This window comes from Orcinus orca, chromosome 6 (assembly GCF_937001465.1).
Source record: "Orcinus orca chromosome 6, mOrcOrc1.1, whole genome shotgun sequence".
NCBI lineage: Eukaryota > Metazoa > Chordata > Mammalia > Artiodactyla > Delphinidae > Orcinus > Orcinus orca.
The window spans coordinates 65,091,739-65,112,479 of record NC_064564.1 but is presented as its reverse complement, the minus strand read 5'-3'; the positions used below and the strand labels follow the sequence as shown (position 1 = coordinate 65,112,479).

At 42.7% G+C, this 20,741-nt stretch overlaps 1 protein-coding gene and 2 long non-coding RNA genes across 12 annotated transcripts in view; 1 reads left to right on the top strand and 2 right to left on the bottom strand.

Annotated features, from left to right (window-relative positions):
• PDCD1LG2 (programmed cell death 1 ligand 2) overlaps window positions 1–20,741 on the top strand; it is a 94,057-nt gene that overhangs the window by 39,419 nt on the left and 33,897 nt on the right. For 9 of the 10 annotated variants that reach the window (XM_049711326.1, XM_049711325.1, XM_049711323.1 and 6 more), the window contains 2 exons: window positions 6,583–6,720; window positions 11,399–11,448. In XM_049711326.1, coding sequence (XP_049567283.1) covers window positions 6,583–6,720; window positions 11,399–11,448 — 188 coding nt within the window. Of the gene's footprint in view, window positions 1–6,582; window positions 6,721–11,398; window positions 11,449–14,807; window positions 14,933–20,741 lie in introns of all 10 variants that reach the window. The other variant, XM_033404402.2, reaches the window with a different exon arrangement.
• LOC117196340 (uncharacterized) lies at window positions 4,083–20,618 on the bottom strand. Its single transcript, XR_004476489.2, has 4 exons — window positions 20,521–20,618; window positions 17,810–17,994; window positions 11,624–11,705; window positions 4,083–9,895 (listed from the first exon to the last, which is right to left on the bottom strand). It is a non-coding gene; the product is annotated as an uncharacterized LOC117196340 (long non-coding RNA).
• Window positions 18,630–18,935, bottom strand: LOC125964766 (uncharacterized). The gene is made up of 2 exons (XR_007478034.1): window positions 18,840–18,935; window positions 18,630–18,790 (listed from the first exon to the last, which is right to left on the bottom strand). It is a non-coding gene; the product is annotated as an uncharacterized LOC125964766 (long non-coding RNA).

The following is a 20,741-nucleotide window of genomic DNA, read 5'->3' as shown; positions in this document are numbered from 1 at the left end:
ATTGCATTACTCAGATCTCTGCCTCTGTCGTCACATCTCTTTCTTTAACTCTCTTGCCTTTTAAGGGCCACCTTTTCCACCTTTTAAGGACCCTGTGATTACATTAGATGCTTCCCCGCAATACATACCTTAACCTGATAATTTAGGATAATTTTCACATTTCAAGGTCCTTAATATAATCACATCTGCAAAATCTTTCTGCTGTGTAGGATAACTCATTCACAGGTTTCAGAACATGGACATGTTTGAGGTGAGTCATTATTCTGCTATCATACCAATAAAGGATATAATCTCCAAGTAAAGAACAGCCCCTAGTTATGATAAATTTGACTTTATAGAAGATTTGCTATGTTGTCATTATATTTCACTATTTGCCCTTTACCTTAGTTAGATAAAACAGAGCCTATGATAAGGACTTGTGTGGCATGCAGGTATTTAGGTGATGACCCCAGGGAGCAGAAGTGAGAGGTTTAGGAAATCAAGACAGGAAAGAAGGAAAAGCAAATAGAAGGGTGCATTACCAAAGTTGTTGGTGTGGACAATAGAAGCTTAAGTACTCAAGGACCACCTGAGAAGTGCATAGATCATCTCCTAAGATGTTTACTCAAAGGGCTTCAGGTGGAAGGACTAATCAATCTGCTTTTACCCCCAGTGGTTAACAGTTGTCCCCAGGAGCGTTAACTGCCTTCTACTGTGAGCTATGCATGCATGTGGGCTGAGTGAGCTCCCCACAGCATCTATAGCATCAAAGTCATTCCAGGGCAGAAAGCAATGTATCCACTTGAGGTGAATCACTGACCATGAAGTGAGTCAAGGCCCACCCTGAATTCTACCCGGTCTGTGGCTGAAATCAGGGGTGAAGCTGAGAGGAAATGAGGCAGGACTACAACAGTCTATCCCTTGTGCTGCTCAAATCCCTCCATTCATGCCCTACATTAAGTCCACTGTCTCCGAGGCTTCAGGCAGGGTAGTAGCTACAATCTCTGCACAAGATGCACATACGAGAGTTCATGGAACAAGTTACAGCTTCTGCTGCTGCAACTGATCCCAAGCCGTAAGTGATGTTTGACATTTCTCTCATCCACCATACATTCTAGATTTCCCTCGCTCAGCATTTCAGATGGAATAGTTTGTTTGCCTGGAAGATGAAGAGAAATAGAGGTTGGGGGTGACTCAGACTTTCAACCCTGAGAGACATGAGCCCGTAGTCACCTTGCCCTTAGCAGACTGAAGTTGTTGCAATTGCCTTTTCATTGTTATTACTGGGTATGGAAGTAACAAGACTCAGAGAATCAGTGGATCCCTGAGTTCCAGACATAGTCTTCCTTGCCTCCATTATGTAGCAGCATTTGAGTTCTTCCTGGTAATCAAGATTGATTACTCTACCAGTGCAATGATTCTTTTCTTTGCCTGCTGGTCTGACAGTGGGTAGAGCTCAAGCTGACTAGGCATTATCTAGATGCAATAGAACATATCCCTTGGTACAGCATCCTTTGGGAGAAGCACTTGCCACTAGGAAGCTGGACCTTTAAGTGGAGCCTAAATTTGTGGAGATGAGAAGCAAAAATTCTACAAATGGGTCACTGGAAGTAATGATGAAAGGGACCAACCCTCAGCATTGGGGGAGCCCTGGCATAAAAGTAGCACATGGTTGAGGCAAGACTGTCTGGGGGAAGTGAGTTAGAACCTGCACAGAGCCATCCATCATTCAGCCACATTCAGCCATAGCTGAAATCAGGGGTGAGACAGGCAGAATATGAGTTGGGGCACCAGAGATACCTTCCCTGTCTCAAATTAAATTTTATCATGGATTGGCATCAATCCACAGACCAGACTGAGAACTTTGAAGTGACTCAATGCCCATCTCATCATTAATTTCCTAGCATTTCTCTTTTTTACAAGAAAAGAATCCTCCCTGATATAGTTTTCAGAGGCAGCCAGCTCCGTTGTCATCTTCAAACCCCCAATTCCCCGCTTCCCCAGCTATCCACACTTGGCTACCCAATTTCAGCGCTAAAGTTAGCCCAGCTTCTTTCTAACTAAGTTATTATGATGAAGTGAGGAAGTAAGGAGAGGATTCATGCTAAGGATTTAGCAACTTACCATTTTTAGGGCCAACTTTGAGTGAAAATAGTGAATTAGGCAAGTTTGGACCTTTCAATATTCTCTACCTCTTTTTTAAATCACAGCTAAGACCACCAGACTTGTCACCTTATAAAAATTGAGCTATAACTAATTCGTACCAGAGGTCTAGAGTCTTATATATTACAATCCCAGGGGAATTATTTTTTTTCCAAGAATTGTTTAGCAAACTCTCCTTTGTTATGTGGTATTTTCTGCCTGGTTACTTTTTGGCCAATACTTTGGATGAAATGCGGTTTTCTAGAATGACACATATAAGGAGTTTTGCTGGGAAACAGGGGCCTGGGTAAGATGAATTTGGAAATAACTGGAATCTAGACTTCACATCACTGAGTACATCAGTATTTTTTTCTTCATGGTAGAGAGGTGGAAGAGCAGACTAACCATTCTTCTGGAAGGCTTGAGGTGGTGAGAAGTTAGGAATGAAGTAAGCTGGCTCTTCTCTCCAAGGGAGCCAACAGAGCTGATGGAATAGTCAACAATCGTGGGAGAGACCTGTGGGGTCTGCATCAGAGGTTGGGAGCTCCTGGGATACCACTCATGAATGCGGCTGGCAGGGGAATGGAGGAATCTTTGTGTAGTCAGAGATTTTCAACCAGTCTCTAGAGATATGTTGAGAATCCTTTCCAGGTCTATATTCATCCTATCCCTTGACATGGATCCTCTGCTCCAGGCAGCTCCCCTTCCTTTCCCTGTACTCTCTGAACCTGCTTGTACCTCTCCAGTCACCATGACTTCTCTGCTCAGTAGTTTCTTCCACATAAAATATCATTATTCGCCCTCTTCACCAGTTCTCCATGGCAGCTCAGGTAACTCCAGGGTACAAGGCATCTTTCCTTCATCTTGAGTCCTAAAACCTATTGCCTGTACCATTTCTTTGTTTGCCTGTGACTGTACTTGTCTTTTCTCTTTCATTGGTATTTTATTTTCCATGTATTTTAATTGTTCACATGAGTCTTCATTATGTCCAAACTAAAGAAAAACCTCAGTGCTCTGCCCATATAGTGCTCAATAAATGTCAGATTAATGGGTTGGAGACTTAGTCTTGGATGACCCCAGTCCCATCATCCCAGCTGCTAGTCTGTGTGGACAGCCAGATCAGAGCAGTCAAATGATCCCCTAGTTTGTGATACAAACACCAACAAAATAGCAACAAAATAACCAAAGTCACACATTCTCCCACAAAGGCATTCTTGCTTCTGTTTCACAAAGGCATTTTTAAATTGTCTTATGACTGTCCCCTTTCTACTCATTCTCATAAGTTGAGCAGCTCACAGCTGACTTCTGTGACCCACAACATGCTTCTCCAGAAGTCAATGAATAAAACAAATATAGCAGTGAGAGTCTGGGGTGGGAGGTGCTCCAGTGGCTCTAGAATAGATGACTGAACATCCTAATTTTCAATCAGAAATGAAGGAGCAATGAGACCATTTTCACTTTGAAACAGGGTTCCTTCCACTAAGGCAGTGTTGCATTTTCATTAGGAAATATAATGAGATTGGAACACAGGAAATAATTATAACAAGACCCTTGTAGGGCTGGCAGAGAAGTTCTCCCAGGAGACTTGGAAGTGACTCTCTGGCAGTGGTCAGGAGCATGGGCTCTGAAGTCAGATGGACTTGAATTTCAAATCCTCTCTCTGCTACCTACTAGCTCTGAGAACATGAATGTATGACTGTGCCACCCTAGAACTCAGCCTCTCATTTGTAGAATGAGGGTAAATAATGGTAGATATCTAATAGGGTTATTGTGAGGATTAAATGAAATATGTTTGTAAAGTCCTTAGCAGTCAGAAAGGATGAAACAGGAAAAAAAGTATGGTACCTTTAGTGAGAGGCATGACTTCCTTGTGAGTGCATGAGGCTGTAGATAGGATAAATCCAATGTTTTTCCCATTGCATCATGACATCATTGTTAAGTAGCACGCAATTGCTATAAAACAATCTAAAAGAAGATGTATTAGGATGTAGGCTAAGTAACCTCAAAATACAGTGACTCAAATAAAGCAGGAGTATATTTCTCTCTGATGTCACAGTCAGAGATAGAAGGTGGTTCAGAGCAGGTAAGTCACTATATTCCATAAAGTATTCAATAATCCAGGTTCTTTCCATCTTGTTGCTCTGGCACTCTCCAGGATGTTACCCCTGCTGAATTGTCAAAGCTGGGTCACTGCCACATTCATGTTTCAGCCTTCAGAAAGGAAAAGAGACACATTCAGTGTTTGAAGGCCAAGACTCAAAAGACCCATTCTCTAGTCCTGAACTTAGTTCACGTGGCTGGCCACACCTAACTGCAGGGGAGGATTAGAAATGTAGTCTCAGAGAAGCCATGTGTCCACCTAATCCCTAGCTAATACTAGAGAAGAAATGGAGAATGGATTTAAGGGATAAGCAGCAGTCTGCCACAAGGTAACTAATGACAAGGAAGATTGGGCAAGGTAGACTAGATAGACAGATGGTCAATTCAGCCCAACAGATCCTTATTGACACCTTTCATGTAGCTGGCGCCTGGCTCTATAGGGGATTCAGAGATGACTTAGAGAAAATCTTTGCACTTCAGATACTTACAATCTAAGCAGACTGATGTCCTGTTGGATGTTCAATGTTAGAAAGTCTTCAGGAATAAGTAGAGTTTGTGTGTGGAAGGAACTATGAGGGAACCTGCCCAGGACAAGGGTTTGCATAAAGGCACTGAAGTAGGGGCCTCTCCTGTTGTGGGGACAGTGAGAACTCTTTGACTTATGGTGCTACATGTAGCAAGTGCTTAATCAGCATTTCCTAGAAGATATTAATTACTATGGGTTATGTATGGTAAGGGAGGTTAACTAGACGTATTGTGGTGATCAGTCACAGTATATACAAATATCAAATCATTATGTTGTATACCTAAAACTAATATAATGTTATATGACAATTATACCTCAATTAAAATTTTTATATATGGATTATCCAATGTGTAGATGAACCAGACTTCATAATGCTTTTTATTTTTCTTAATGTTCACCACAATCTTAGGATAGAGACAAATATCTGTGGGGCCTGAGCTTTGGATCAGACAGATCTAGGTTTGCAATCCTGGCTTCGTCACTTACTTAGCAGTGATGACCTTATAGATAATTTAGCATCTCAGAGCCTTACTTCCTCAACTGTAAAACGAAGGCCTCACATCAAATGATATCTGATCCCTCCTCAGCTAAAACTGTCTGTGATTCTCAGACAGCCCTATGATAGGGGAGGGGGAGGGCAGTTGGCAGGACTGAGCCCTTCCTCATGAGCAGTTTTGCCACGTTTTTCCTGGACCAGGCTGTTATGTTCTTTTTTCTCTTTTAGCCACGCCGCACAGCTTGTGGGATTTTAGCTCCCCAACCAGGGATTGAACCTGGGGCCCTCAGCAGTGAGAGCGCACACTCCTAACCACTGGGCCTCCAGGGAATTCCCTGTTATGTTTATTCTTTATGAGTTACTCCATGAGGCAAAATTCAGCCTTTTGGAAAGGGCACAGTTTATCCTGGATACCCTTCCATCTCCCTACAGTGGACGCCCCTCCAGGCCTGCCCTTTGTCAGTCTGGGGCCCTCATTCTAACCAGAGCTCTCCTTTACAAGTCTTTCCCCCAACCTCCAAAATTACTCTTCTCATCCACCTCTCTACTAATTCATCTTTTCCTCACTGTCAGACCTTGATTAGCTGAGACAAGGAAAAGGGCTAGTTGTAGTGATTCATGCTAAGGTATGATATTCTAGTTTTTTCAAAAGGATCCTGTTAATCCTGGAGATTGAATAACTGATGGTAAAAATTCTAAGCACCATGAGTGCTTACCAGTGGAGTGAGGAGACATATTTGGGCTGAGAGACTATCCTACTGGGAAAAGAGAGATGATGAAGGAGGAGAGAAGGAGAGAGAGAAAGAAGGGAAAGAAAGAAGAAAAAAGGAAGGAAGGAAGGAAAGAAGGGAGGAAGGGAGAAAGAAAGAAGGAAGGAAGGAAGGAAGAAAGAAAGGAATGAAAGAAAGAGAAGAAAGAAAGAAGGAAGGAAGACATAATATGATAGGTGTATCAGAATGATGAAAAGCATGGGATCTGGAACCAGGCAGCCTGGATTATATCTATGTCACTTACTTAAGCTATGTCACTTACTGTATAACTTTGGGAAAGGCCTCTGTGCCTCACTTCCTCCATCAGTAAAATGAGGGTCATAGTAGAGCCTGTCTCATAGGATGGTTGTGAGGAGTAAAAGAGCTAATACATACAACATTCATATACATACAGCATTCATATATATACAGCATTCATATACATACAGCATTCATAGGACAGTACCTGGCATGGAGTAAATGCTCAGTGCAAGTTGGCCATGTTGGTTATAACCCAGTCATTTGGCCAACTTGTTGGTTTACCTCTAAGCTAACATGTAATGGGATTCTGGTGCTTTTCTTTCCTCCAGGTGATCTGGAATCCCCCGAGATCCGTCCATCTTCACTGCTTCATATTTTCATCCTCTCCTTCATCATTGCTTTAATGTTCATAGCCACAATGATAGTCCTAAGAAAACGGATCTGCCAAAAGTTTTATTCTGGAAAAGGTAAGTGAGTTTCATTCATGGTAACTGAGTGGACTGGGTATCTGCAGTGTGAGGCTCTGCTTGGCCTCACTGGCCTACAGCTGCCCAGCTTCAAATTCAGTCCACGCAGGGCTTATGAATTGCTTTGGGCTTTTCCTGATGATTTTTCCCCCAGAAAAAAAATGGCTCCAGTCTTCAGTGAGCTGGAATCTTTACACTGAATATTTTTAAAGGAATGTTTTGTTCCTGTGGCCGAAATTGTTTGCTGTGATCTTTGAGCCAAGAAAATGTCATTAGCCTCGTGAGATCAGTGTTATTTTCGCAATACAGATGAGTATGTGGTCAGAGTTCACTCGTGGGAGGATGCCAGGATCCTTTATGAGGATTCCTTTAGTTCTCATTCCTCCTTTCTCCATTCTGGGTCTGAGCTGGGCTGAGCCCTCCTCCTTCCCACAAGAATCTGAATCTTCTGGTTGGGTAAGGAAAGGAAAAAAGTATGAGGCCATCTGGGGGTAGGGAAAGCACATGATTGGTGGTACCCTGAGGTCTTTCAGCAGCTCCCTCCTCACCCTGTCACATGCTCACCAACCCATTCCTATTCTATTGTGACAGCTGGGACAGAGGATGCCTGTGGCCTTTGAGCCCATGCCAGAATACCTGCAGGCCTATCTGGTGCTTTCTAAAACTATTCCTTTGTCAGCACCCAGTGAGCTCCTCCCAAGATCTAAACATGGCCTATAGAAAAGGAAAATGCATCTGGGAGTAATTCAGTAGGAATTTGGAATGGTCACTATTTGCGAATTGGGGGGCTTTTAGGTGATTTTTATCCTACATCTACAGTCTAACTTCTATAGTCTCATCTGCCGTGAAATATTGTCATAATTTTTCCTTTGACCTATGTGTGCATTAGCTTGGGTATTAACCACAAAACCCTCTACTATGGAATCCAGCATCCAAGAACTATTGTTAAAAGAAAGAGGGGGGTTGGGGAGGAAGGATGAAGGGAAGAAGGGAGGGAGGAAATGAGGAAAAATGGGGTGGGGAGAGAGGGGGGTGGGGATAGAAGTGGAGGGGAAGGGCAATTCACCATAAAGGAGGAATTACAGGGTCTTGCCCCAAAGAACTTTGACTAAACAGAATCACTTCTGCAAATCTGTGACCTCAGAGAGTCATGACAGATGCAGCTCATCAGAATCTTACCTTCTGCATTCTTTCATTACCTCCCTCATACATACCTCTCAGAAACAACTTTATAACCAAGGTTCCAGACCTGGGACCTGAGAGCCCATTAGTCACCTCAGAAATGAGCAGCAGAGTCTTCTGTCCCTACTCTCTTTGGGAAAATGAAATGGAGCAACATTCCTTAAAGATAGAGCAGAAAAAAGAAATTCTCCCCTCATCCCCCATCCCAATCTCAAGAGTAAGTGAAGCTATCAGTAGCTTCAAGCTGGGTGCAAGTCTCAGGCACCAACTGGAATGGGAGAGATTTGTTACTAATAAGAGGTAAGTGAATACATTTTCAAATGATTCCTTTTCTGTTTTTAATGAACCAGAGTGAAATCACCGTTGCCTATGTAATAACCCCCCTCTCTAACTCTTGTGCTTTGGGATCTGCTTTCTTGCAAGGGAGTAAACAGATACACGTGTGGAAATGCATCTGCCATGTAGACAAACTCATGTCACAGAAGAAGCTTGAGAAGTTCTGGTACTCTGGATAGAGCTTTAAACCAGTGACAGAAGCTAGGTCTGGACCTGGTGCTCCCACATATTGGTTCTATGATCTTGTACGAATCACTCAACTTCTTTGAGGTGTTTTTTCCATCTGATGCAGGAAGCAATATGAGAACAACATTTTCCAGCTTATTGATCCAACCTCACTGCCACGACTGTGGTTCAACCTGGTCTAGGGCAGAACCCTCCTACTTGTCTCCCTGCACCCACTCCTGCCTCCAATGTGGTCTATTTTCAATTTAGCTAGAACAGGCGTTTAAATTCTCAAATCTACCATGTCTTCTCTGCTCACACCTCTTCCATGGCTTCTCACTGCTCGCTGGGTGAAGTCCCAACAAGTCCCTGGTCCTATGACTCACATCTCGGCTTTGTACCCTCGTTTTCCAAGCTCTAGCCGTACAGAATTGTCTGGTCCACAGAGGTATCTCATTCTTGCAATTCTGAGTTTTCACATATAATATTCACTCTTTCTAAAATACTTTCTTTTCTTTGTCCACCTGAGTTGGAGTCATCCTTTGAATCTTAGCTAAGCTGTCACTTCATCAAGCCTTCCCTGATTCTACTCCCACCCCTGACTCTACTCCCTCACGACACCCATTACTTCAAATCCCCTTGTTAGATATTTCCATAGCACCTACTTCTCCTTTCAATGCACTCAGCACACATTACATACTTACGGCCTGTTTTAATAGCTTGGGCTATAAATGGAATTGCATCCCTTTTAATTTTCCAAATCCTCAAGTACCCACCTGCCTACCTCAGCAAGAAGTCCAGTGTCTCCCTCTTACAGTATGTACTTCCCCACCTCCCACAGACTGTCAGGAGGCTTGCTTAGCCCCCAGGGTCAGTGCTGCTTCAAAACAGGCAGGAAGGCTACTAGGGAGCTAGGTCAGTTCACCAGAGGGCACTGGTTTTGAGCTGCAGCTGTTTCTACTGCCGTGCAACATCTCTGTTCCCTCTGGGTATCTCTGTCCACCACACAAAGGTACCCTTACCAGTCCAGATCCCCACACAGACCAGAGTGATGCAGGATGGCAACTCTTCTGGCTCCCCTCACACGTTCTGTCATTTCTCCTAAAGCAAGATTCTCATGGGCTGGTGTGGCAGAAGGGGCTTCCTGCCTTAACAGCAGCTGTGCCCAGCCAGCCTCTTCTGTGCTCAGCCTTTGTATTGAGCCTGGGACATCACTCCTAACTGCCTTATCTTGAGTTCCTCTTGGCGACATTGCTGTCCCAAACTTCTAAATCTATCAGAGTAAAATAAACAGGTCCACCCAGAAGGCTCTTTGGCTCCGAAATAGATTTACCCACCTATGTCTCAGCAACTAGCTCTGCACACCAAGGTGTATAGGGAGGCTGTTGACAGTCCATACAGGGTTCTGTTTACCATCTCCACTTAAGAGGAACCATTCAATAGTTTACGGCTGCAGGGTGACTTGCTGGGTTCCAGAAAAGAAGTTGGCCTTCTATTACAAAAACAATGTCAAGTTCTGCTTCATCTGCTAATCTTTAAATTTCCTGATTTCAGGGACTGTGTTTCTCTTATTCATCAGTATATGTCCAGTGTCTAAAACATTACCTGGCATATATAGACGTTAAACAAAATTTTAGACATTTAACCTCCCATGTGCAGATATGTATGCTAACCTGCTCTGTACAATGTAGCCATATGTCGTTATTTAAATTAAATAAAAATTCAAGTCCCTGGTCATATTTTAAGTGCTCACATATTGTAGGTGTTCAATAGCCACACGTGACTTTGTGGAAGAGAGAGGATGTGATCTGGAGGTTAGGAGAAGTAGGATTGCTGAAATCATTCAGGCTCATTGGATGAAAAGTAGCTACTCTGTGGGATAGAGCAGTATTTCCAATTTCTACTGGATTCAATAAATATAATATGATATTTCAATAAATATATATTTCAATAAATATGATCATTAAAAAACAAAACATATTAAAAGAATTTCTATAAAAGTTTCTAAATGTTTATACTTGATTTTTATATCTATCTCATCATAGACTGTTAACAATCAGTTCACCCACTGGTACCAGCCCATGGACCACATTTTGAGTGGCACTGCCCTAAAAGACTGAGCCAGGACTTTGCAGGGATTTAAACCAAAGGCCAAATATGCTGGCTAATGCTTGCATGAGAACCACAGAGAATGGCAGCACTGACCTCAGGCATTAGAGACCTTCACTCAATCTCCAACATTCAAGGGCAATTTCTATAGGCTAACCATTGGGCTCCTTTCAAATACAAACACTCTTGGAGGAGACTGCCGTGTGGGATAGAAGCCCTCTAAGTCCAGGCCAAGGTCAGGATGGTTATGAGGGAGTTACAAAGAATCTGATGTACAAAGCAAAAGCAGAATTAGGGATGGATTGAGTTCAGGAGCCCAGGCAACTGTAGGACATGGGCATCAAGCCCTGGAAGAAAATCAGAGTGGGAGGGAACATGTGAAATCAGAGGTTGAGAAAGAGATGAAACCAGGGAAACAGTGGTCAGCAGCGTCCCATCATGTGAACTTGTGCTTCTGCCCCAGGAATTACTTTGAACAAGTATGTCATTTATACCTTAGAGTAAATTAATTGATCAGACCATCTGCTCTGTTTAGGGAAGACAGGAAGGAAGTGGTATTCAGGACTAAAGCAGAACAGGGAGAGATAATTTCGGAGACATTTCCTGGGCTGAATACCCAAATTAGCAGCCCCTCAGCCTCTGAGTACCTGGGGGCCAGAGGCAGACAACAGAATGGGAAGTAAGTGGGGGCCTTGTTTCTTCACAATTTTCTCCTAAGAGTATGGTTTTTCATCGTATTCAGCCTGAGGTCTCAAACCACGGTGGACATTTGGACTTCTATATGTGGATTTATTTGAAGTTACTTTTTGTTCTGCCATTGTTTAGCCTATAAACAGAACTATTTCCTCGTTAATCTTAACCCATCCCTGGATTTTTTCTTTTTCAGGCACAACAAAAAGATATGTCACCACGGTAAGGAGGGAAGTGGACAGAGCTGTAAGTAATCATGATTTTTCTTTTCTTTTTCACCCCCTTTCCTCTCCCAGCGTGAATTAAGAAATAACCTCTATTAATGCACCAAGGGCAACTGAATAGTTTAGGCTCGTGCAGAATCTTCCTGTTAAGTGGCATTTTTAGCCCGTTTTTCTTGCAACCCTGTGTTGTTCCATACCTTTCTTGGAGAACAAGATGGTGTCTTGTATAGCCACAGAACAACTCTGTAGCCTTTCGTCTGTCTGTATTCCTAAGCACCCCTAGAAAATAAGGCACAGGACATCTGGGCTCACAAAATTAGATGCATGGTTAAATTTAACAGTAAGGAGAAGATATTCTACTGTGGCACAATCAACAGCTGATGTTTTTGCAACAGTTGTTAAGTACACTGTTGGGGGCTGTGTGTCAGGGGCATTGCTGGGGATGTAGAAGTATGTCATGAGGTTGACAGGCATGGAGCTGGACTTTGTGGAAGAGAGAGGATGTGATCTGGAGGTTAGGAGAAGTAGGATTGCTGAAATGATTCAGGCTCATTGGATGAAAAGCTTAGACCCTGGGGAAGTGGTGTGTTGGGGACCAACAGGCCTGGGTCTCATTGTAAAATGGGTATTTCTGGCTTTCTTGGGAAAGCTGCCTTTCCCTGCAATCTAGGGATCACATGGTGTGACACACAAGTTTATGAGTCACCAAAATAATGATAGGCAATTCATAGAAATTTCTAAATAACTATGTATCGGCTAGTCAGAATATTCAGAACTGTTCATTTTCAAATTCTGTTGAATATATCCCCAAAATTCCAGAGGGACCAATTGTGAAAATAACCCTAGAAAACCTTCAGATACCAGGGTCTGTGTCTGGCTTATGCATCAGACATGGCAGCTTAGAAGCACAAAATGAAACTTAAAAGAATGAAATGAAAAGAGGCTCCTGCACCCTCCCTGTCTCCACCACTTCCCTGAAAGCGATTCTTGAAACTACATCCTGTGACTGTATACGCATCCCTGGGCACAGCACCAGGAAAGAATTGCAGCTTAGGCCGGACTGTTACCCTGAGCTTTTCTGAATCAGCAACAAGATTTTCTTGACTCAGAAAACTTTCAGATCAACACTGGCAGGCCTGATAGAAACATTCATTTCTTGAGAAACAAAAATCCTATATTCCTATAAATTGATCTGCTTGGCCTACATGTGAGTTTCCATGGGAGAGGCCCAATATTTGTCTGAATTTCACGAGGTCAGAGTGTATAAGCGACTCCTTCAATGGCTCAGCATAAGGAAGAAAGCATAGTGGAAGTCCTGAGCACAGAGGTAATAAACTCAGGTGCCTACTAGGGCCAGGCAGGAGATGAAATGAGTAAACACTGTCTAGTATAACCTGATAGGGAGTGGGGGAGGGATTTCAACAAACTGGAGAGTATATTCCATGTCAATTTAGCACTAGCCTAACATTGCCTAAGATGGAAATCCATATTTTTATATAAAAACAACCTAATTACTAAATGCTGGCTGAAAGTATTTCAAATACCAAACAAACTAAATAAAATGTGCCCGTAGGCTAATTGAGCCTGTCAATGAACAGTTTTCAAGCTCTTTCCTAGAGAGAAAATATTGTCAGGAAAGAGCCTAGGATCTGAGTAATGAAGGCAGAAACACCTATTTGGAGAACTGAACACTCAAAGGCTTGCTGCCAACCTAAATGTCTATCCTATGGCCTGCCACATGGTCTGCATGTTGCACTGTTATGAAGTGACTTCTTTGGATTAACAGTGTATCACAGTCATTTTTAACCAGTACAGCTCCTTATAAACAGAAAAATTTCAAACCCTCTTTTAATGGTGTCTGAAATTCAAAATAGAGTAACTATCTTGATCAAAAATCAAGTTAAAGAAATGGGACTAATTCCCTCCTCCCCCTGCCCGGCCCCCCGCCCCTCCACAATTATATATAGTCACAGTCTCTACCTTTTAACCTGGAGGAAGGGAGAGTCAGGGAGGTGAGAGAGTGATGCTTCTCCTCTTTCTCCCTCACCCCTCCTTGGCACTTACCTGAGAATATGTGGTACAGTGTAAATAAGTCAGGACCACTTAGATATACATCATAGAAGACACACATAGGAATGTACATGGTACTATTACTTATAATAGCAACAAATTAGAAATAATCAAATATGAATCAATAGGAGAAAAGATGAATAGGAAGACTAGACAGTAATTAAAATGAAAGCACCAAAACTAGATGTATTTTTGAGATGAATAAATCTGAACAATATAATTTGGAGAGGAAAGACAGATACAGATAGCATATTACCAATGACAGAGAGTTTAAAAACACGCAAATAGGACTTCCCTTGTGGCGCAGTGGTTGAGAGTCCGCCTGCCGATGCAGGGGACACGGGTTCGTGCCCTGGTCCAGGAAGATCCCGCATTCTGTGGAGCGGCTGGGCCCGTGAGCCATGGCTGCTGAGCCTGCGCGTCCGGAGCCTGTGCTCCACAACGGGAGAGGCCACAGCAGTGAGAGGCCCGCGTACCGCAAAAAAAAAAAAAAAAACACATGCAAACAACCCCTAAGTAGTGTTTATGGGAAACAGTCATGTGATATAAAAGTACAAAAATAGTATGGAAGTGATAAACATCAAATTTAACCTCAAACTGGGTAGTGGTTATACAGATGTTCGTTACATTATTCTCTATACTTTATTTTATGCCTGAAATATTTATTTTTATAAAAAAAAAGAGGTCACAATTAAAATTCAAGACATTTAGATTTAAGTTTTTCTGTGAGCTAGCTACACAACCTTAGGTAAGATCTGCCCCTCTCTGTGCTTCAGTTTTGTCAACTGTAAATTGAGAAAGTTGGACCAAATCCAGAAGGGCAAACAGGCCTCATGTCAGGTGCAGGGAATGCCTAGAGCAGAGATAAGGATGGTTTGGGAGACTATTTCTAGATGGAAAGTGTGGTGATTGATGAATGAATAATGTCTGCCTTGGGTGTGGGGTGGGAAAAGTCATGGTCCTTGACAATATATTAAAAAAAAAACAATTATGCGTTTATCTGTATTTCCATTCATCTTTGTCATGTACATACATACATGACATTATTTTGTGTTCTACATGTTTCAGTTGCATTCAGAGTTATTTTCAGATTGATCCAAGTCTTTGTAATCATGTTTAGAGCTGCATAAAATGTAGAACTTGACTGATGATCACTAGTGATGAAGTATTAAAGGAACAAATTACTCATTTTTACTTAGCATAATGTTTTATGGTTTTGTCAAGACAAATACCAATGTGTTAGATTTTCAGTAGATGCCTTTTAATTTCCTCCCTAAAAAGTTGTTCATCAGTTATTAACTCTTTATTTAGAATGGATTTAATGCTTTGGATAATATCCCCTGGGAAGAAGAGGGAGCCAGACATGGAGATACTGATTTGAGAAATAGGAAGAGGCTAGGTCTGGGGCCCAGTGTTTGGACAGCCAAGAAAACTTGGTACGTGTTGTTGGGGGTGAGGGGTACTTCAGGCTTCTCCAGAGAAACAGAACACAGAACCGCTAGGAGACCAAAAAGTATGAAATCTGTAGGGCAGGCTGGCAGGCTGGGAACTCAGGTAAGAGCTGAAGGTGCAATGTTGAGTCCCAGATCTATAGGTCAGGCCAGCAGGCTGGGGACTCAGGTAGGATTTCTACATTACAGTATTGAGGCAGAATTCCTTCTTCTCTGAGAAACCTCAGTTGTTGCTCTCAAGGTCTTCAACTGTTTGAATGAGGCTCATCCACATTATGGAAGGTAATCTGCTTTATTTAAAGTCAGTGGACGGTAGGGACTTCCCTGGCGGTCCAAGTGGTTAAAGACTTTGTCTTCCAATGCAGGGGGTGTGGGTTTGATCCCAGGGAGCTAAGGTCCCACATGCCTCAGGGCCAAAAAACCCAAAACATAAAAACAGAAGCAATATTGCAACAAATTCAATAAAGACCTTAAAAATGGTCCACATCAGGGGTTCCCTGGTGGCACAGTGGTTGAGAGTCCGCCTGCCGATGCAGGGGATGTGGGTTCGTGCCCCGGTCCGGGAAGATCCCACATGCCATGGAGCGGCTGGGCCCGTGAGCTGTGGCCGCTGAGCCTGCATGTCCGGAGCCTGTGCTCCGCAACGGGAGAGGCCACAACCGTGAGAGGCCCGCGTACCGCAAAAAAAAAAAAAAAATTGGTCTACATCAAAAAAATCTTAAAAAAAAAGAAATCAGTTGACGGTAAATGTTAATCGCATCTACAAAACACCTTCACAGCAACATGTAGACTAACATTTCACCAAACTGGGCACATTAGTCTAGGCAAATTGACATATAAAATTAACCATCATGGCATCAGGAGTTGAGGGGAACATTTTGCCTGGAATAAGTCAAGTTATCAGACCTCTCAGAGCCTTTAAAAATAGAAGTATGTGGCCATCTATTTTCTGGTCATTGGAGTTGTCCAAATGACCAGGGCTCTGTCTAATACCTGTTCATCCATGTAGCTGCCACCCCAGATTTTCGTGCAGACTAACTATTTAGGGTTTTTTGCATATTTCAGCAGGATTTTTTTCTCAGCTCACTGCCTCTCAACCTTTCAGCAACAAAAGAACATCTGTGGCATCAGACTCTGCCACTTTATGTATTTTGAAATAAAGAATATCTGAGTAGATCTAGAGGGGGAAAGAAAAACAAACTTGTAGTCAAATGTTACTTGATAAAATCAAACTACAGTTTTTGGAAATTACTTCTCAGTAAAATGAAGAGATTACATGAAATAGATTTGACTTATCTAATATCTTGTTTCCTTACCAACTCCCAGTGAGACATTTTAAAATGTACAGATAGCTTTGCAAAGTCCCCTTGAGTGGAGCCGGCACACTCTGTGAGGTCCGATTCCCCCTACACTGTTTTCATCATCATGCCAGTCTCCTGTCTCTAGACTAGATCTAAACTCCTTTGCATGGCTTTTCAGGGCATCCTTCTCCCTCTCCTGTTCCCATGCCAAGCTCATTCCTACCTCTGTGCCTTTACTCATGTTGTATCTTCTGCCTGGAATGCCCTCCCCATTCCTTCTTGCTGACCCAAATTCAAACTTCTTGCAGGATCTATCTTAATATAGAAAAATAATTAGCATTATTATTGTTATAATGCCAGACCACTGTTCTAAACACTTTAGAGGTACTAACATTTAATCCTCACGGTAGCCCTATGAGGTATATACTTCCCCCCGCCATCTCCAATCTTAGAGATGAGGAGATACTTGTGCAAGGCCATATGGCTAGTAAATACAAGGTCCAGTAAATGGACCCATGTATCCCAGTCTAGAGCCCACGCCTATACACTACACTGTACTCCCTTTCTTAATCTGTAAGACTCTCTCCCCCAACTCACCCATCTTTTTTTTCCCTCTGCATTGTACACACAGTCTGTACTACTCTTAAGCACATGGTCACAGCATTATTTTCTGGCTGCTTCCAAGTGTACATATTTTATGTCTACTTAGTCAATGCAATGAAGTGAGATATTACTGTTAATGAAAGTATTGGGTATTTGGTGTTTGTTTTATTGTCCATTTGTCAGTACTTCTTTTAGTTTATTCTGTGATAAATTTAAAGAAGGTGACTGATATGGACCAAATTTGGCTCACTAATAAAACATCTTGTTTTAGTTGAGTTTTCCAGCTCAAAAGAGAATAACTTATCATGATTTCTAGAACATCTGTAGTACTTTTAGTAGGCACCTATTAATGAGAATCAACCACAGTTAACACTCTACTATCCTACCTCTTTACCTAGTTTACCTATCTTTTTTTTGTATTAACAAAAAAAAGGTAGGTAAACTACAGCCAGGGGTCAAATACCCTCTTGTTTTTATAAACAAAATTTTTATTGAATTTTTATTGAAACTTAACCATGCTCATTGTTTTCATATTGTCACCCTCCCCCAAATTTCACACCCCTTCCTCTGCTTCTGATGGCAGAGTTGAATAATTGCAACAGAGACTGTATAGCCCATAAAGTTTAAATTTTTTATAATCTGGCCCTTTACAGAAGACGTTTGCTGACCCCTGACCTAGAGGCTCTTCCAGGCTTTGCACCTCCTCCCACCTCGATGTACTTTTCCTGTACTAAGAGACCTAAGGCCACCCCCACTCTTACCTCAGCTTCATGAAGTCTGAAGACAGAGCCCACCGGGAAGTGCTTAGGCCCAGCCAGTTCGGGGCTGTCACTCTCCCACACGCATTCTCTGTCACCCCAACTCTGCCTCACCCCCAAAACTACCCCTGTGGGGACAGTGTTAGGTTCCAGGCTTTCCAGGAGCCATCCTGGGCCCTCACATTCTTACTCAGCATCACCTCGGGAGATGAAGTCTTGGGACTTGTTCTTGCCCTTTCCATTTGTGGAAGTTCTTCTTGCAGCTAACTTTACTCATGTGATGCTGTTCAGGCCCATGGCTTCTTGCTATTATGCAGGCAACCAAGCTGTCAAGCAGTATAACTTGAGGAGTGGATTCTGATACCATAGATATGTATCATGCTTCCTTTAAAAAAAAAAAAAGAGTTATTCTAGTCATCAAACCATGCTTTCTTAGAGCTTCCAGACCATGTAGCCTGACTTCTCCACTTTAGAGATGGTGAGACTGGGGCTAAGGGATGTTAAGTGACTTTCTTGATGAAATAATGACAAAAAATAAATAAATAAAAGATCTTATGATCCCCAGTATAATACTATTTATTCATTCATTTGCTCTAAAACATGTACTGTGTCTGCTATTTGAAAGACTCTGTGTCTGGTAGGCCATGTGAGAATTATAAGGATGAATTAAGCACATGAGTCATCCAAGAGTCTTACAATGAAGTATTGGAGATGAGGTACTCAAAACCCTGTTCTCATTGCCATAGTTTGGTTAAAATTAAAATAAAAGAGGCCAGCTTTCTATATATCCTCTAGTAATTGATCCAATCTCTACATTTTGTTTTATTTTGTTTTTTTACTTGAGTCTCTTGTCTTCCCCCTAAGAACTTCCACCTGAGAACTGACCACAACCTTGGCATTCCATCATGGCACCATGGATGTGTCTCCTTTCCCCCTTCCTACTCCAGTGGTTCCCAATCTTTTTTTATAAGCCTTTAAAAAGGAGATATTAGAAAGAAAACCTATATATACTGAGTAGGAAAAGTTTGAGTCGTCTTCCTATGTTCCTCCTTTACTCTCACACTACTATCACACTCAAACACATCTGACACCAGATGTGTGGAGGTTTTCCCCACACCAAGCAATTCTCTGCCTCACCAGGTGAGTGTCCTACAATTTAACTCAATTCTAACACTATCTACCTGGCGATGTGAGTGTCCTACAATTTAACTCAATTCTAACACTATCTACCTGGCGATAGCATGAGATCCCACAGGTTAAGGGCTCAGTCCCACAAGACTGCTCCCACCCTACTTCAGATGCCAATCATGAATTCAGGTTGTCACCTGTACTTCTGACCAATCAGCTATAAATCTGAGATTCTCATGCCCTTCTCCTTGGGTTCAACTAATTTGCTAGAGCCATTCACAGAGCTCAGGAAAATAGTATACTTAGGTTTACCAGTTCATTACAAAAGGATATGATAATGCATACAGATGAACATCCAGGTGGAAGAAATGTGTAGGGCAAATTGCTTGGGAAGGGGCACACACGGCTTCCATGCTCTCTCCATGTGCCACTCTCCCAGCCCCTCCACATGTTCACCAATCCAGAAACTCTTCAAAACCCTTCCTTTGGGGATTTTTAATGGCATGATGAATCATTAACTCCGTTTTTAGCCCCTCTCCCCTCTCTGCAGAATAGGGGGTGGCGCTGAAAATTCCAAACTTCTAATTATGGCTTGGTCTTTCTGGTGACCAGCACCCATCCAGCAGCCCACCAAGAGTCACCTCACTAGACCAAAAGACACTGCTACCACCCAGGAAAGTCCAAGGGATTTAGGAGGTCTGTATCAGGAACCAGGACCAAATATTAGAAGAAAAGATGCTCTTAGTGCTCTTACCACTTAGGAAATTACAAAGGTTTTAGGAACTCTGTGCCAGGAATTGGGGGCCGAGACCAATATATATATTTTCTATTATCTTACAAAAGTAGATTAAAACAGTGGCAGAATTGGGATAGAGGATATAAAGACCCTTCCATAGGTCCCTGCAAAGACTTCCAAGGTACCTCGTGCTTCTTGGAACATATTTGGAAAATCATGTAATAGAAGTGATCTTCTATGATCACTTTATTCTGAAGCCCACCTTATTTATCTGGCCACAGAATCCCCAGAAATGCCCACCCCACATCATGCTTCCTTTCCACACAGAGCACAGCTGTCCCAGGGAGGGAGAAGGGGCTGGGGGCATCAGGAATGGCCTCACTCACCAGTGCTCATAGATTTTTACTGGTGTGAGAAGTCTCTGTGTTTTTTATGGTTCTCTATGGCTTACAAGAGGTACACATAATGCACAAAAGTTCAGAGATGGGGGGAAGAATATCACTTTGGGCTGGGGATAATCAGGGAGGAGGAAAAGTTTCATGGAGGAGGTGACATTTGAGCCAGGCAGAAACAGAAATAGCAGACTATTCTAGATAGAGGGGACACGGGAGGGAAGGCAGAGAGACCGGAAGACGTGAGGCATCTGAAGAAGGCATGTGATCCTCATTTGGCAAGAGCCAGGTATGGGATAAGGGGAAAGATTGTTGGGGGCCATATCGTGAGTCATGAATTCTGGGCAAAGGAGATTATATTTTACTCACCAGGCGTGGGTGCCTTGGTCAGGTCTCAGCAGGAGACAGAGGGCACATACAGGGGGGTAACTGAAGCAAGTTTACAAGTTTTTACTCTTTACAAAGACATGAGCAGGATGAGGGGAAACCAGTGAGGGATATTAGGCATCCTGAGACTAAAAGAGCAGGGACCAGTGACTGAGCCTCAGCCTGAAGGGGAAAGGGGAGGGAGCAGTTACCAGAACACTGGTGAAAACAGCAACAGGAAAGGGCTGCCCCCTGGAGCTGTGGGCTTTAACGGAGGAATAAAACTGACCTGCAAACTGTCCAGAAGGTGGCTGAGGAAGAGATATTCCAACCTCACCCTCCTATCACCGATGCAATCTCCTTTCTCCCCTGAACTGAGGGAATGGAAACCAGAGGGAAGAAAGGCCAGTGATGCAATCCTGGGGTATGAACAGGACAGAGCAGGGTGGAGAGAGCATCTACATGAACAAACAGGAATATCTGGCACAATCGGAATTCTAAAAGGTCTGA